The sequence below is a fragment of the Genypterus blacodes genome, unplaced genomic scaffold (genome assembly GCF_046128005.1).
Source record: "Genypterus blacodes isolate CSIRO-AG114 ecotype Tasmania unplaced genomic scaffold, CSIRO-AGI_Gbla_v1 ptg000154l_1, whole genome shotgun sequence".
NCBI lineage: Eukaryota > Metazoa > Chordata > Actinopteri > Ophidiiformes > Ophidiidae > Genypterus > Genypterus blacodes.
In genome coordinates this window covers 2,000,815-2,018,657 of record NW_027466956.1, presented here as the reverse complement: position 1 = coordinate 2,018,657, position 17,843 = coordinate 2,000,815, and the positions used below count along the sequence as shown (strand labels likewise).

Genomic DNA, 17,843 nt, shown 5'->3' with positions numbered 1-17,843 from the left:
AACACTCTGAATGAGAACCTTGCAGTTTCTCGATTATTCATAAGTAATCAAAATATAAACTGGTCTGAGCTCTTCGGCTCGCTACAATGTTAAAATGCGAACTCAACGCTGTAAGTGTGTGCTCTGAGTGGACGGAGGACTTCAGAGACTCGCAAGAGGAATCATGCAACTTCAACATGCTATACTACTACTACTGCTACTACTACTACTACTACTTAAAGCCAGATACCAGTATGAACAGCACACACACTTGGATGCAAGTTACTTACCAAATATAAGAAGGATCAATTTTAAGTTCCCAAACACAAACCCTTACACCACCACAGTATTCCACAGAGCCTCTTCAGACTGGAACTCGTTGCAAATCAGTTTTAAGCTCAAGAATGGTTTCAAATTGCATATTTCCTCCATTGTCACTATAAACCTTGGTTTTAAGTTTGTTTACATTTTTTTTGTTTGGATTTTTACACAGCCTATTGAGATTTACATTACACATAGCAATGTATGGGAAAATGTTCTTCTAACTTACAAAGATTTTCAACAAAGTTCTCAGAAATGCTATTCATTTACAACTCAATTACTCGAGTATCATCAAAATATTTTTCATTGAAGACAGTTTCATGTGACACAACAATAACTATTTTTTAATCAAGATAAATAAATAAATCATAATTTTAAACGGAAAAAATGTTGACTTCCCACTTTAGATTGAAACGCAGTTTTCACCGGAAACGGAAATGGTTCATTTTGTTTTGAAAGAGGGAAATTTCAAAAAGTGTCAGCGTTAGCTCGCAAGTAAATACAAACAGCAGCGATAAAAAAAAACCTCAAATGGCAACGAAAATGAGCGTAAAGTGAAACATTTCTCATCTGAATGTAATGTACAGTTATTTGACGTCATCACATGTAAACGTGTGTCGTGTTTTACCTCTGTTTAATGTAAGTACGCTTTATTCGTAACGTTGCGCCTTCATAGAGTAGTTACGCTTAGCTCCTATGATTGTACGTGGATAAACGTCAGATTTAATTTATAAATATGTACAATATTGATATATCGCTTATTACAGGTTGGATTAGACTTCATCTGGTAGCTGTTTGTTTTATTTTATTTGCAGTAGTTTCACGTTACGTTTTCATTCATCTTTTTTGTCCCAGCTGTATTGCTAACATTTCCCTTGTTTTTCCTACTTTTACTAATTTTATCAATGCATTTCTCTTTAATCCCCTGTCTGCCTGTCTTTTATCAATGAATTCCTCTAAAATCCCTCCCTGTGTCGGCTCTGTCTTGAATACCAAGTACAAGCTAACAACTAATAACTTTCACTAAAATGAAAAGCTATAGACATTTTTGTTTGATATGATATACTTTTAATAAAATAGTTAGGAAGAAGCTTAGATTATATTTTATTTAGTGCCTGGGTATCGGGTGAAAATCTATGGTTATGAAAGGTGGAAGATATTGACATATCAACTGGTGTGACCTCTGAACTCTATGCTCCTGCAGGGTAATTTCACACCAACATGAGAAAGACATCGAGGAGGTCTCGGGAAGAAGGAAGTGTCAGTATCATCCCAGAGGACTGTGAGTGATACACAGACATGTTGTAACTACATTCATGACAACACCAGGTTTACTTTTACTTTTTGACTTTTGTCATGGTCTAGTAATGAAATCCTTATTATGTCAATTCCTGAAAGAGATTTCAGCAATGTAGTTATACAATTTTGAGGACCGAAAGAGGAGCACCTCAGGTAAATGAATGAGGCGATACCAGAATAAGTTCATTAAAAAAAAGCTCTGTCTAGTCCAGCTTTTGATTCACCTTAGAAATACTCTTATTCATTGACACATTGATAATTTCATTAAATCATTACAACTCTTTCTCAAATTTCATGACATTTTTGGTCCTTTGTAATAATTTATTGTATTGTATTATTTTGTTTGGTTTGAAATGGTATCCAAATCTGTTACTTCGACTCACAAAATTGTAAACATGTAGGATATGAATTATTGAAAAGCTAATCCCTTAAAACAGTGGTTCCCAAACTTTTTCTTTCGCGCCCCCCCCTATATCAGAAGTGTGTCGTGTCGGGGATGGCGACGACGATATAAAACAATACGGGATGGCTGATCAGTCTGAGGAGGGGGGCGGGGGGGGGGGGTTCTCTGGACGCTCATTGTTCTGCAGTGAGACGAAGAAGTATCCTCATTCATTTACCTGAGGCGGTACTTATTCCTTTCGCTCCTCTTCCGATCCCCCCCACTTTGGGAACCACTGCCTTAAAATAATCCTGTTTTAAGTAAGATGTCAAAGAAATGTCTTGTTGCCATCAGTAAAATAAAAGTGATAATGCGTGTGTACATTTGTGCACGTGTGTGTTTGTGCACGCATGCATGTGTCTGTGTGTGTGCATAGGTTGTGTGCTGTGCAGGCTCAGTGATAATGACCCAGCACTGTTTGGAGAAAAGGTCACAGTCAAAGAGCACAGACTGTCTGTCCACTATTTCTGCCTGGTATGTTTTTGAGCATTTTAATGCAAACATATTCTACTTTTGTTTGTGTTCCCTCATGTTTACAATGTAATGTACCATTAAAAAGCTGGTATGTTCAGTTTTTGTTTAATTGTGTCAGAGTGGCGTTGATTCAACTCCATGGTAATTGTTTTTAACATAAAGTTGCATTATATTGGTGGTTGTTTCTATTATTTACATTCATGAGGGGGACAGATGATGTATCCCTTTTCAGACTTTCAGTCAGGTCATTTATCTCCTGGCTTTTATGTTTTTAATTTCTATGTAGAAATGATTGCAATTAAACCTGACATATAAATCTACACAATTACAACTGTCTAAGACAGAAGTAACTTCTGTCTTTGATTTTAAAATCCATACAGACATATTGGCCTGGTGCATTGAGGCACTTAAGCAAGTGTACACAGAGGTCTACACATGAATAATTATGTTGGCCATTTGCGTTTCAGTTGACATCCTGTGGTGTTTACCAGCGAGGAAAGGAGAATGAGGGCGTTTTGGGGTTCCTGGTAGATGACATCAAACAGGAGATCCGCCGATCTGCCCGTCTGGTAGGTCCTTTTTTAATGCCTCCAGCCATCCATAATGCCATGGTTTCTGTCCAACACTTACAGCTGCAGCTGTCCTTTGCTATCTGTCTGAGTAAAAATACTTTCACTTCAGTTCAATTCAACTTTATTTATACAACACCAAATTACAACAGAGTTTATCTCAAGGCACCTCAGGCAGAACCGCCATGTCTGACTTTCGTGTGGATGGAACATTCATTCTTAACATGAACAAACTGAAATTGATCTGACAAATATGATTTGAACCAGTTTAATAGAGTTCCTCTAATGCCAATTAGATATTCTAGTCTCTGTAATAAAATGTGGTGGTCAATGGTGACAAACACCAATATTTTGTCTCTGTGCTATGGTGAGCTCTAAATCCAGATTGAAAAACCTTGAATAGGCTATTGTCATGTAGAAAGTCACACAACTGATTGGCGGCTGCTATCTCAAGGATCTTGGAGAGAGAGGGAAGGTTAGATATATATAGGCCTGTCTTTGGCTGAATGCCTGGATAAAGAGTCGTTTTTTTAAGAAGAGGTTTAATTACAGCTACTTAAAAGCACTGTTGTACATAGTCTGCTACTAGACATAGATTTTTACTATTTAGCAAAGAAGTGCTAATTGAAGGACAGACTTCCTTGAGCATTTTAGTTGGAATTGGGTCTCAGAGACAGGATGATGATATAGATCAGGGATGGAGACCCTTTACCTATCGCGGGCCATTTTGATGTCTGTCTGTCTGTCTGTCTGTCTGTCTGTCTGTCAGTCAGTCAGTCAGTCAGTCAGTCTGTCATTATGTTATTGCATTTATCCAGGAACATATACCAACCCAGTTAACCCAATCCAAGAGATTCACAATCTGTGTTCCTCTTTGTGTGTATCGTTGTGTTTCAGACCTGTTTCTGCTGTAAAAAGAAGGGAGCGTGTGTCGGCTGCTGTGTCAAACGCTGCAGGAAGATGGTTCATTTTCCCTGCGGCAGGAAAGAGAAGTTCATCTCCCAGTTTACCAGCCTTTTTCCGTGAGTGATGAACACACACACGCGCACATGCACATGCACACACACACACCCACAGAACCTCTTACCCACCTATCTGACTACCTGCCCATCTGTCTGTCCAGCTCATACTGTCCTGATCACGGTCCCACCCAATCAGTGTGTGTGGGTTTGGACATCAGTCTGCCTCAGTCCTGCTCCATCTGTTTGGACTCCTTAGATCCCATCCTGTCCTACTCTGTCCTCAAATGTCCAGCCTGCCATGCCAGCTGGTTCCACAGGGACTGTGTACAGGTAATATGTGTTTCTGTGTGTCGCTTTTAATTTAATTACAATATCTGACTATAACATAACACAGACAAAGTCAAAAGGCTATTTAAGCAGCTGTTGGCCAAGGCTGCATGTGAACAGCTGTATTTTAAGGTACACTGTACTAGGGATCTCTGTTTTTTCTACCAAGAATATATGTGATGCACAGTTGACACATTTGTGCGTATTGCATAGGGTTAACTGTTTTCTTCAGTGCTGCATTCAGAAGCAGTTTGATTCTTTGACTTCTTTCTGTATTTTCTGTGTCATTCTGTGTGTCAGCGTCAGGCCCACAGCGCCGGTCTGTACTTCTTCAGATGTACTCTGTGTAACAACAAGGAGAGTTTCCAGGAGGAGATGCTGAGGATGGGAATTTACATCCCAGAGAGGTAACATAACATAACATCATTTTGGTCTGGTTACATTGGTATAATGTCTTTTACAGCCCTGTCCATTGATTGCCATCTTTGGGAACCTGGATGAGTCAAATGGATTAGAGAAGAAATGTATTTATTTATAATTTCACATCCTGATTAGCCAGACGTCGTCCATTCCTACTGTGCTGCAATTAATGCAAAGACGCTAGTAAGACATACACATGGACTGTTACTCTGTGTAAGCTTATGTCAATTTATGGGGATTTCAATCCAATTATGAAGTTTACATGATGTTACATGAAAAAAGTGATGCATTGCATTTTTCAAAGATCTAATGTGCTTGTTGGAGTTATGCTGTGTGCACTGTGCCTTTTACAGGGATGCATCATGGGAATTGGAGGCAAATGCATATTCGGAGCTGTTGGTAGTTTACACACGCTGCGATGGGCTCACCTGCCTCTGTGATAGTGGGCGCACTCACTCTGCCAAGAGCGGGTATGACTTTTGTTTTCACCTTCTTATGTAAATGTGAGCATTCAACTTTTGAAGCTGAAATGTGATAAAATGTGACTTTGTTCAATTGCTTAAAGGATAATATGAATAGAGGACTAGCTGACATTGGTTTGGAAAACGGCAGAAAATGTTTGAGAAAAACTTCCAAAAGTTAAAATGAAGTTCATGAAACTCTGCTTATGATTTTCCGAATAATTCTGCCTACAAATAAAAAAACAAACTGGGGCAAAAAACTCTTTGGCAGATATAACAATAATCTGTAAAGTTTCCTGGAAGAGCACTTTAAATCGGTGGCAATATTGATCTAGGCCGGGGGTCGTTAATCTGCGGCTCTTTTGCCCATCTCCGGTTGCTCCCTGTGGCTTTGACAAAAAATGATCTGGAAATGAATAACAGATTTTTTTTCCATGTATCACACCACACCATCAGACCAGCAGCAGGTATGTGAATCACAGGAAGCTTTCAACCGTGTTGTTGTTTCAGCTGGTTTGAGGTGATCCGTTGTCGCCTCTGTGGGTCCAGAGGGACTCACAGGAAATGCTCCGGGCTGAAGGTGGACACCAGAGACTGGGCCTGCAACGACTGCACCCAGTCCACTGATGGCAAAGGTCTTTATCACTCACTGACTGATTGATTGATTACTATTGTTGTCATGATGTGATCTGTTATCAAATTTTGGGTTTGTTTATTTCCTGATAGATCTCTTTCTTGATTGTCCTTTTAGCGTCCCTGGTTGCATCTCCGCAGGGAGGTCAGAGGAACTGTCTGCTGTCCAAACGCCTGCTCACCTTAAGCCAAACCTCCATTAGCTGTAAAAGGTACACAAATATAATCTGGAATGATTTATTAAGTGATCATAGAATACAATAGAAGACGTAGGAATAGAGAATTAAAACTTCCAAAATGGTCTTTTAAACATTTTTTTATAGCATGTGTCATGGTTTACAGAACAGAGGACCCAAGTGCAGATTCACAGAAACAAAAGTATTTATTTACATGGGGCAGAAGTATCCAGAGGAACGGGCAAGACGCGGCGTCGGGGACAGGCAGGGTATATTCCAGGGCTGGCGGCGAGAGACGAGGTAGAGGGCAGGGGTAAGTCCGAGGGTTGGAGACGGGAGACGAGGTCAGGTAGAGGCGTGGGTCGGTACACATGGGGAGCAGAGGTGGTCGGGACGTGGTCGGGTTCAGGCGTAGGTCCGAGGGCTAGAGCACGGGAAAAAACTGGGAATCGAGAGGGAGATACTGCCTAGAAGGACACGAGAACATACGAGAAGCCCGGAAACGGGAACAGGTACAGGAACGCTAACATAAGTAACGGTCGGACAAGGAACACATGGAACACAGGGTAGATAAACACACTAGACAGGGGAGGAGAATGAGGGAGGCAGTAGTCGAGTGGGTAGAGCTTCCGCTTAAGAACCGGAGGGTTGCCGGTTCGAGTCCCTGCCGAGGTGCCCCTGAGCAAGGCACCGTAATATAATGTAATGTAAGTCGCTTTGGATAAAAGCGTCTGCCAAATGATCGTAATGTAATGTAATGTAATGAGACAAAGAGACAGGTGAATCACATTAGGGAATACAGGTAATCACACTGAGGGGAAGCACAGGAGGGTAGGAAGTAAAGACGTAGTGGCACAAGAGACAGACCCTGACAACATGGAAATCTCTCTCCCCTTCCTCTCTTAGGCCAGTGTTTCCTGTTGGATCAGCGGAAGAAATATTGCAGTCTTTGGCCTCACAGCTCTGTCCAAACAGTGTCCAGGTGGAGGTGAGCAGTTACCAGGCTCTGTCAGCTGGTCTGTCCCTGGTCAGGAGGACTGACTTTGACCCTACAAGCTCCCTTTCTATTAGGTCAGTGTCTACTCCAGATAACCCCCAACACATTCTGACAAATTCTACCCTCAATGAAAAGGTTGCCACTCTTGTTCTCTTGCTGTAATGGGATACTACTGTTCAATTTGTGTCTCCACATCAACTATCTGCCATCTTTGTCCAGGTTCAAAGCTGACCAACAGGCTATGTTTCCCAGCTGTCTTACTGACAGTGATGTGGCCAGGCAATACTTCCTGAAACTGCTGGTACAGCAGATACAGGCGTCGGTGGTGTTTGAGGGTCCAGCAGGGTCCAAAAACCTGGTCCTGGACTCCCAGGGTAAGAAGAATCCTCGTCCATGGTTAGGGAGTTTACTAAGATTGTTTATTGTATTGTATTGTTTTTTTATTGTTTGCAGAGATAAGTTTTTATTTTATAAACAGCACAAACACTTGGTTTGTGTTTACTCCTCAATTTCTGTTACTGTAGAGCACATTGTTTATTGTAAACAATGTACATTTAGTTTTTGTAAGTGAATTATTTATTTATTATTATTTAATTATTTATTTATATTTATTTCCTTTTGGGCACCTAAATCACTGGATTTTAGCTTTTTAAGTGCAGCAAAATGAATGTTCGCGTGTGTGTGTGTGTGTGTGTGTGTGTGTGTGTGCGCGCGCGTCCCTCAAGCTCTTCGAGAGGACCTGTACTTTGACATGGGCTGCCTGCTGGCACTCTCTCTGGTCCATGGTGGTCCCCCTCTTGGCTTTTTCTCTCACGCACTCTATCAGTGTTTGTTCAACCATCCGTCCAACAGCCCACTAACCATCACACACATGACCCCTGACACACACTTTACTCGCCAAGTCATCAAGGTGAGTAGAGGAGCAGCTGGAGCTTTCTTGGAATTGTTACTTGTGATTTGTGTTCTGCTGCTGCAATACACACATGCATATACTATAGTTAGTAGTATAGTAGTAGTATAGTATAGTGCAGCTGCAAGTTACACAACATTAACAATGATAAAAGTAATAATAATTTCTTGTCTTTCAGATAGCGAGGGCTCAGTCATTAGAGGATGTGAAAGAAGCCATGCTGTTAAATTGGGAATTCCTGGAGCTGGCCGGTTGCAATCGACCAATCAGCAGCCTGGAGGAGAGAGATGCTCTGGTTGAGGATCTGATCAGTTTCACCATGATAACCAGGATGCAGCTACCACTGCAAAGGTGAAGAGATAAAGAAATAGGCTCTCATGTGGTCTTATTGATGCTTACCCTACCTCATTTACGGTGCAGTGGTTAGCACTCGTGCCTTCACAGCAACTTAAATCAATTAAATCAGGAATAATATGTGAAATTCTAATAAAAATTAACCCATTTCCGCAATAGCACAACAAATTAAGATAATTACATGAAGACTCTTAAACATCAGATCTCTGTCATCTAATGCTCTTTTAATCAATTTTCATTTTGTCTAATTTCAGAATACCATATTGATTTATTCTGTTTTACAGAAACCTGACAGGGCCATGCAGTATGTCAGCCTAAATTAATCCACTTCCCTCAGTCAGTTAATACTCTCATTCCTTGCGACACCTGCCGAGGCGGTGGAGTCACAGCCATTTTCAACTCAATTCTAGTGATCAAGCTTATTTATAACTCATTTGAAAGCCTTGTTGTTACTCTTTCACGTCCTATTTGCTGTTGTGTATCGTCCTCCTGGCCTGTACACAGAATTTCTATCAGACTTCTCAGAGTTTTTATCAAACTTGGTCCTGGTACAGATACAATAATTATAGTTGGTGACTTTGATATTCGCATGGACATCTGTATTGACATCCTTTTTGATAAAGCTTATATAAACTCTCTCTCTCTCTCTCTCTCTCTCTCTCTCTCTCTCTCTCTCTCTCTCTCTCTCTCTCTCTCTCTCTCTCCAGGTTTCGGAAAGGCCTGCAGTCTTTGGGTGTGTTTGATCAGGTAACTGCCTTCCCTTCATTAACACACAGTTCATCTTATTAAAGAATACTTTGGTTTTACTTCAACTTACCGTTCCAAGCACAACTGTGTCGGTTGTTGCGTTTTTGTTAGGGGTCATGGGTAGGGCATGGGTAGGTTGGGCAAGAGCCTGACTAACGCGGTTACCATTAACAAAGGTCAGGGTCAAAACAATGAGCCAGTTGCCATCGACCGTCCTCAGCCTGTGTTCTCTTTCGGTGAAAGTGAGAGAGATACTTTCTGTTTATGCCGGCAAAAGAATACATGCATTGGAAAAATTTAAAAACAATGCAAATATTTTTCTCCTTTTTCACAGCCTACACACATTCACAAACATCTCCTGACTCATGTGGGTCTTGTTCTTATATAGAAGTTTTGTAGGAGTTATAGGCTCTTCTAACTTAGCCCTATTAAGCCCTATTCATTTTCACTGGGAGCTTCATACATGAAACTGCACTGTTGTGCTTGTAAGATGAAGTACAGTCATTGTTATAATAGGTGTTAGGTAAAAGAAGAAAAGAAAAGAAGAGCGTATCCTTAAATTTTCCCTTTGTTACAATTGCTAAATGTATAAAATGTCAGCAGAAGACAGAACATGGCTGAGGTGAAATTCTTTGGTGTTGACTGGGCTCTGACTAATGTGATCTGCTATGGTCTTCTGTGTTCTGACGTGGTCCAGGTCCAGCTCTTCCCGTCAGTGTTCTGCAGCACTTTCTGTGAGGTGGCTCAGCTCACAGCTCAGACCATCACTCAGCTCTTCACTGTCCAGTTCTCCCAAAAGGAACGCAGACTGCATAGAGAGATTCCAGTCATCCCCTTCTGGAGACACTTTCTGATGGAATGTGAGGGTGAGTCACAGGATCCAGAGAACTGCTTTGAGTTATCTGCTCAAAACAAAAACATACTTCGAAAGATATTATAGTCTTTATCAGAATTCCTCATAAGCAAAGCAGTGTAGCGTAACAAATTTCCAAAATCAGTCAAGACAAAGAATACATCACAGTAATGGAGTGGCTCCCATTATTGAATTCAGCATTAATTAGACAGACGAAAAGCAGCGGACACATTTCTATAATTTCCAAAATCATTCCAGTATTTGAAGTGTCACAGTCAGACGGCCATAATGACACACAGTTTTGAGGATCAGAATATTCATGTCACCTGTCTGCTGTTTACACGTGGCTCTGACATCAGTAAGGCTTTTTCCAGACACACTAGCTGTCATGCCACCCAGCCCTGGAGCCCATGATGGTTGCAGCCACCATCATCTCTGTGTCTGCAACAGCTATGGGAATACATTTCCCTACATTAGTAAGAACTGCAGAAGCATATCCAATGAAGGTCAAAACATCTTCAATCCAATCTTTTAATCCAGTGATTGCATTTTTGGTGTATTTTGGGTCTCTGTTAATTTCAATTTCTGTCATAAAATGATTATATATCTGAACTGTCCAGGTGAGCTAAACCCAAATTTCCAATTCTCAACGAGCAGCTTCATTACAAATACAAAACTTGAAGGCACTTTTTCAATTTAATGCCTCAAGATAAAGGTCAATTCTCTCTCTCCTCACTCTCCTCTCCTCTCAGTTGGAAGGACCTCTGTCACCCTGCAGGACCTCTTTCACTTCGCTACAGGAGCTGAAGAGCTCCCAGCTACTGGCCTCCTCCCTCCTCCCTCTCTCTCCTTCCTTCACCCCCTCAACTCTTCCCAGCAAGGAGTCGAGGATGAGGAGGAGGAGGACGAGAACGGCCAAGCACCATGTATGAGATGGCGAGAGGAGAAGCTGTTTCCTCAGAGTCAACCCAGCTCCAACCAGCTCTTCCTGCCTGTTACCTCCTCCTACCAGGCCTTCAAGAGCTCCATGGAGCAGGCCATCAGCCACCATATGCACCTCCTCCCCTCAGAGAGGTAGAGGAGGAAGATGATGAATTTGGGGGATGGATAGATTGACAGATTTGGGTGTGGGTTCAGAAAGAGATTAATGTAAAGCAACAGTCCAATATTTAGGTAAATCATTCACATGTCAGCAACATGTCTAATTTCCAGAGTCAGATCAGATGGATTTCGGTTTCTTGTGATCTCTGGTCCAGAGCGTTTTTAGCTTAGCTTAGCTTAGCATACAGACTGGAATCTAGGCTGCTTGCTCCGTTAAGAGTATAATAATTAACCTTTCCAAAACGCCAAAGCTGGTATTCTTCATTCCCTCCACATTTATATTGTCCAATCATTGCACAGCACATGGTGGACAGAACAGAGGCCAGTGGAAGCCAGTAGTAGACAGTAAAGGTTTTTTTTTTTACTATTTGTTTTTTTTGAAGCAAACATTTTACATGACATTGCATATACAATTGTAGGATATTATGGAGGTCATTTTTTATACAGAAAGAGAGATAGGGAGAAAGAAGGAAGGTTGTATTATTGATACTATTGTTGTTGTTAAACTTTATACATAGACCCGTAAACATTCTTGTTGAATGTTTTTAGAAGAAAGGATTTGACATGGCAATGAGCATGCAGTCAGGGACATTTTTGAGATTGTTCTTTAATACAGAGGGGGGGGAAAGAAAAATATTGTTTGGCACCTAGGAAATGTGATACACATGTGGACAAAATAACAGTTAACATTGAGAGTGACTATGGGAACCATACTGAAACATTTTTATGATTATGAAGCACTTTTGTATCATAGATCACAATATTTCACGCTGCAGACACAGACATAATGGGGAAATCCTCCACTAACATTTCTCCCAGCCTGTCTGCTTTTACAGACAGGCGAGTGACGTGTTGGAAACTACACGAGCATAGCTACAAACCCCACACAATTGCTTTGCTTGCTATGATATCAGAGCTCATCTTTCTCAGGACAAAGAAACGCAAACAGAGCCCATTGGCCCTCTGCATTGGGAAAGCTTGTTGTATCCTGTAGAAAGAAACAGAAATGGCCATATTGAAAAAAAAAATGACAGGGATTGTTTATTATGGGTTATCAATAAGCCAACAGTTTTGGTTGCCAAACATTTGAATATAAAAATCAGCCAATATTAAAGTCCTTTAAATGGTACTTAGGGGCCAGCAGCAAGTTTTTGGGACCGCCTGTCATGACAAGACTGGTTGGTGACTAGCTGTCAAGAAAGAAAACATTTTCAAAATGTACTCTTTTGCATTGAAGATAAGATTAGATCGAACTTTATTCATCCCGAGGCAAATTGTTGTACAACAGTTGCAGTACAGAAGGATTGTTCAGTAGGAGGCAGTAGCTCAGTCCATAGGGACTCAGCTTGGGGAGATTAACATGTTAGCATGGTGACGCGTCACCTCTAGTATAAAAGTACAAGTGTTAAAGTACAAGAATACATAAAAGCAAATACAGTAAGGGGTACAAAGAGCAGAATGTGCAACTGGCTATGGTTGCACATTCTATGGTTGCTGCTCTATACGAATAAGAGGCATGTGACTGTGAGGCCTTTTAAGAGCAGTTTTTTTTTTTCATAGTGTTTTTTGGGGAGTTGATCTGAAAGGAAGGTTCTTTTAAACTTGGTGCTGTTGTCATTGTTTTGTTGATCATTTCTGGCAGTTGTGAAACATTTTATTCAGCAGCTTTGGCCTAAATCGACACTAACAAGCGTAATAGACATAGAGTATACAGATATGAATCACAGTAGCCAACAATGTAAATGATCTGCTAGTTTATAATCAACACAAGCATTCTGCATTTCCTCACCTGACCAACCTTCCCAAGCCAAATTAATCATATTATGTTTACTTTCACATTCTTACCTTGATCACAGTACAGACCAAAAATTTGAGAAATCCTAGCTGAACCCGATGTGAAAAAAATAGTTTTCAAAATATAGAAAGAAAGAAAAAATAACACTTTTATTGATCCCAGGGGGAAATTCTTTTCCTCACTCAGTTGTTTTTTATGCACATATCATGTATACAGACAAGAAACACACACATGTAAACACGGTCTGTATACAGCAATGGTGGAGCGATGCCGAGTGAGGGGGGCTGTGCCCGGGAGCAATTTGGGGGTTAGGTGCCTTGCTCAAGGGCACCTCGGCAGTGCCCAGGAGATTCGCGGGCATCCCTCCAGCCACCAGCCCGTCGTCCGTTTCCCTTGGTCCTTCTGAGACTCGAACCAGCGACCCTTCGGCTCCCAGCCATAAGACAGCTGATCTAAATTTTAAATAATTTCAAAATACAGTATGTCTCACTTATTTTTGCCTTTGTGCATTTCTCTATCATCGTGTTGGTTCAAGAGTATATATTTGACTCTGGATTGGATTGAATTGAATTGGTTTTCATCTTTCTGCCATCTCGATGAGATTGAGAAATGAAAACTGGGACATAGAAAGAAGACAATAATTTTGATCCCTACACTCAAATCACAGATTTTTCTAAAATCCTCAGCACGTCATGTTTTGAGTCCAGTCTATTGTCGCAGACATGGTGACATAATTTACAAAGCTTGCCACTGTGCCTTTGGTGCTATTGTTTGAAGAGCGAGGGCAGGCAAATTATGAAGCATTGTGAGAAAGGAAAAGGTGCAAAACAGTCAAGATCTGTAAGGACAAAACTAAATGTAATTTTTTAGATCATCACTTTAAATTTTTTGTGTCATTTTTTAAGTTCATCCTCTTTCAGTCTTGTTCACTTTTATTCAGTCCGTCCTTTCCTGTTTTGTTTCATGTTTTTTATCCTTGTTGATTTCGTTCTTGCTGTTTATGTTTTATATCAATGTAGATGCATGACTTGATTTCTTATAACTTCCACTCATAAAGAAATACTCAACATGTAATGTGCTGTGGGTTTTTTTATCAAATAAAAAAACAATGTACATTCAGATTAATGTTTGTATGTCTAACTGAAGTTTGAGCAAAATCCTTCAAAGATCATTTCGTGGTCATTTGTCATATGAAAATTATGCAATAATGTACGCAAGAACGCAATAATGGAGGATGAGTACACAGAGCCTCGCCATGTTAATGTGAACATCTCCTCAGACTGTGGTTGACTGGATCAGAGTCTGGTACAGACCGACTGGCAGTATGGATTTTCTGAGCACCTCCCGTTTGGCCACTTTTTTGTGGTTTATACTTTTTTGTATTTTACATTTTTCCCGAAAATGATATCCATTTTCAAGAGAAAGAGAGGCAAATTAAAAGGTGTATCTGTCCATTAGTTAATTTGATGTAATACTTTATCCCGGTCAGCAGATGGCGGTAAGACGTTGGTTTGTTTCACAACTACTGTCAATCGAAACTGAAGAAGAGGACAGGAAAGCGGTGGAGAAACGTTGCTGCTAGTGACTTTATCATCCAGCCTGTTTGCGTAACTTATTCAGGTGTAAAGAGTGAAAATGAACGGTATTACTAAATCCGAGCAGTTCGATTCGTATGAGTTAGAAGAACCTAGTGACGAAGAAAGAGCTGAAGACAGGTAAGAAAGTAATCCGTGGTTTGGGTTCATTCTAAATACAGGCTAGCTTTAGCTGCTCGTGGCTAATATACTGTAGTAGCTAGGTTAGCCTATAGCATGCTAACTTGTAAACAAACGGGACATGATCCGTAGACTTTAAACCTGAACGGGTTTTATTCCTTTTCGTTACCGCGTGGTGGTAACTCCCTGGCGTTAAATGTGTTTGAGTGTTGGTTTCCTTTTACTACTTGTTGTGATAGAAAATCAGCTACGATGCTTGGTTGATAAGTTAGCACCTAGTCTAACAAAATACACTAAAAATACAAACTACCTTGTACACTACTCTACTACCATCTTCGAAAACATTAGCATGCAATAAAACAAAGACATGTCAAGAATAGCAATGGGCTGACTTTTGCAAACAAAATGATGTCATAACCACGTTCTTCAAACTTAATAATATAAGAATTTAATAATGGAGATCCCAAAAAAGAAATATGTCCATGTGATGTGTGCATTTCAGTTCCGAGGACGAGCTGGATGTGCTGCTGAACGGGACTCCAGAGCAGAAAAAGAAGCTGATCAGAGAATATCTCACGGGGGAGAGCGAGTCGTCCAGCTGTGATGAGTTTGAGAAGGAGATGGAAGCTGAACTTAGCTCCACCATTAAGACCATGGAGGGAACCTGGGGGCCACTGCCTGCAGGTCAGACCGAACACATCTCCAGCACGTCCCATTAGGGCATAGCCATGTCTGCGTCATCACAGCAGTTATTTGGTCAAAAGAAACCTAATTGATTTATCAGTTAAGCAATTTATTACAAAACAGAATTTTTGCGTTTTCTTGGCAATGTTTGCATTTTTATGTTGAAATAAGACTTAGCGTTGATGGAAATGAGTTGCACCCTAAATACTGACTGATGTTACATTAATGTTAGCTGAAGTTGTCTTTATTGTGGTGTTGAATTTCCTTTTTAACTTTTTTAAATGAATTACAAACTGAACTGTCGATTCCTATGACTGTGTAATGTTGTGTGTGTGTGGGTTGTCCCGCAGAAACGTCAGGAGAAGGAGCTGCTCCTGGTCTCCCTGCCCCTCAGATGTATGATAAAATTTACTTTGACTCTGATTCAGAGGAAGAGGACACACCAAGTAAGTGCCTGTTTGGGCCATTCGCTACAATTCTAGAAATGTCGAATAAGAAATCTGTCTGTGCCTGAAAAATCTTTCATCGTCGAAGACAAAGTCTCTTTGTAAGACAACAAATTCGATGTATTCAGAAAATGTTTTGTCCCCTCCTCAGGCAGCTCCACAGGCCGGAGGCGGAAACAGCGAGTCATACCCACCAATGATGAATTGCTGTATGACCCTGACGAGGATGACAGGGACCAGGCCTGGGTGGATGCCAAGAGGAGAGAGTAAGATGCGCCTTAGCCAGCTGACATTTCCTTGTCTTCATCTGCTGTACTCGCCATTAGAAGATCTTTGACTTCAAATTATATGACGATCCAGTTATTTGTAGGGCTAAAATGTGGAGGAATGCAGGAGCTGATAATCTTTTTAGGTATTTGTCAAGGGAACAATCTGCACATTGCGCCACTGGGCAGAGAATATTTCCAGTAACACCAGGGCCTAAGTCAAGGAACAAACACACTAATCCATGGTACTTTGGGTGTCCTAATTGAGCATTTGATCATCAGAAATCACATCAGCCAAAAAGCGGGAAACTGGGCACAAAATAACCACAAAAGACTGAATACTAACATATGTACACACCATACGAAGCGAGTATATCACAGAAATGTATTGACATTATAATGTCTATGTTGATGTTAACAACTGTCGTGTTTTTCCTTGCATAGGTATAGAGTTAGCAGAAGGCGACCAGCAGCATTTCAGTCCCGACCTGGTCAGCCTCCGGCTTTACCAAGGAGCGACGCCATCCTCAACTGTCCTGCCTGCATGACCACGCTGTGCCTGGACTGCCAGAGGTGAGAGTGAGCATTAGGACCCAGAAATAAGAGATAGGATATACTACCAATAACAAGTGTTACTCACAGGATGCTCTTGTGTCTGTCCAGGCATGACAAGTACCGGACACAGTACAGAGCCATGTTTGTTATGAACTGTACAGTGAAGAGGGATGAGGTTCTGCGCTACAAGCCTGACAAGGAGAGGAAACAGAGGAGTAGGAAGAGGAGACGGGGACAGAAGGAGACCACAGAGGACAAGGTTCCTGACCAGGCACCAGCGGGGATGGATTCGGATGAGGTTTACCACCCAGTGCAGTGCACCGAGTGCTCTACAGAGGTCGCTGTGTTAGACAAAGAGGAGGTCTACCATTTCTTCAACATCCTGTCCAGCCATTGCTGAGATTGATTCAATTGGACAGTTTCATCTTCCTCCCAACTGTTGTTTTACACTTACTACTACATGTCGGATGGTGGGAAAGAAGCTGCTACAGATTTTGTTGAGAAGAGATTGCTGCCTCAGCTTTCTGTCAGAGAGGGAACAATGCCGCCATGGTCCTTGAAGGCACCATTCAGTCTGCTACTAATGATACACTTCAGTCTCTGAGTTTCACTTGCTGGATCAGGGAAGCTTTTGTCAGTTTTTCATCTGATACAGAGGAAAATAACAGGTTTTCTACTGTGCTAATGCTGTACGGCAAAGGCTCTTGGGTTCCATTTTTATTGACTCAAGACACACAGGCATTTTGACAGTGGTTTGGGGCAATTTTCAATTTATTTATTTCCCCCCACATCCCAAATGAATTGTATTTCTTGCTCATTTCCCAATAGTGTTCCATAAATAAGGACATCTAGTGGTGAGAGCAACTCACTGAGAGCTGCGGGCATCGAAAATGAAAAGAATAGAACAGCAAGCTATTTTTGAAACTGATTTTTTATAAGGATCTATCTGAGGTAATAAAGCCCTTTATCTGCCAGAGTTGCATGCAGTTGTTTATTATGTACTAACCTGCAATTTTGGGAGAAGGAGGAAGTAGAATTTATTTTATTTACTCAAGCTCTCTTGAGAACTGTTTTTGCATGGTGACCTGCTGTGAATTTCTGTTTATCTTCCTAAATATCCTGTCCTAAAAAGAATAATCCTAAAACAAATTGTTCTTTGTGTCTGTCAGATAGAATGGACATTAGAAAGGACATTGTAAATAAGCAAAAGTTTAGTTTTGCATATTTGTAAAACGCTTAATGAAATGAGAACACAAAAACAAAATCAGGTACACAATTGAGTTGACAGCCAAACCAAATATTGGAAGATAAATCTTAAAATACAGAATTAATTTCAAAAACAAATCCAAATACAGCA

The 17,843-nt window shown here is 40.9% G+C and overlaps 2 protein-coding genes across 2 annotated transcripts; both read left to right on the top strand.

The window, feature by feature from the left end:
• The first annotated feature begins 777 nt into the window (after positions 1-777).
• On the top strand, positions 778-13,899 carry g2e3 (G2/M-phase specific E3 ubiquitin protein ligase). Its single transcript, XM_076166066.1, has 17 exons — positions 778-939; positions 1,505-1,582; positions 2,418-2,515; positions 2,983-3,084; positions 3,982-4,106; positions 4,208-4,376; positions 4,674-4,780; positions 5,147-5,263; positions 5,765-5,889; positions 6,006-6,099; positions 6,970-7,134; positions 7,280-7,434; positions 7,786-7,970; positions 8,149-8,321; positions 9,032-9,071; positions 9,769-9,937; positions 10,677-13,899. Exons 2-17 carry the CDS (start codon positions 1,522-1,524, stop codon positions 11,000-11,002), a joined length of 2,211 nt encoding a protein of 736 aa, XP_076022181.1. The 5' UTR covers positions 778-939; positions 1,505-1,521; the 3' UTR covers positions 11,003-13,899.
• Positions 13,900-14,364: 465 nt separating this feature from the next.
• Positions 14,365-17,454, top strand: eapp (e2f-associated phosphoprotein). Its single transcript, XM_076166068.1, has 6 exons — positions 14,365-14,535; positions 15,038-15,219; positions 15,570-15,665; positions 15,817-15,931; positions 16,376-16,504; positions 16,595-17,454. The coding sequence occupies exons 1-6, from the start codon at positions 14,456-14,458 to the stop codon at positions 16,884-16,886; spliced, it is 894 nt and encodes a 297-aa protein (XP_076022183.1). The 5' UTR covers positions 14,365-14,455; the 3' UTR covers positions 16,887-17,454.
• The last annotated feature ends 389 nt before the right edge of the window (positions 17,455-17,843 follow it).

Bases quoted from the DNA above. Each gene is read 5' to 3' on its own strand.
- g2e3 (XM_076166066.1), top strand. From the start codon at position 1,522: ATGAGAAAGACATCGAGGAGGTCTCGGGAAGAAGGAAGTGTCAGTATC. The intron at 2,516-2,982 runs GTATGTTTTTGA...TTTGCGTTTCAG, and splicing joins CTGTCCACTATTTCTGCCTG to TTGACATCCTGTGGTGTTTA. The intron at 4,781-5,146 runs GTAACATAACAT...TGCCTTTTACAG, and splicing joins GGAATTTACATCCCAGAGAG to GGATGCATCATGGGAATTGG.
- eapp (XM_076166068.1), top strand. From the start codon at position 14,456: ATGAACGGTATTACTAAATCCGAGCAGTTCGATTCGTATGAGTTAGAA. The intron at 14,536-15,037 runs GTAAGAAAGTAA...TGTGCATTTCAG, and splicing joins GAAGAAAGAGCTGAAGACAG to TTCCGAGGACGAGCTGGATG. The intron at 15,932-16,375 runs GTAAGATGCGCC...TTCCTTGCATAG, and splicing joins GTGGATGCCAAGAGGAGAGA to GTATAGAGTTAGCAGAAGGC.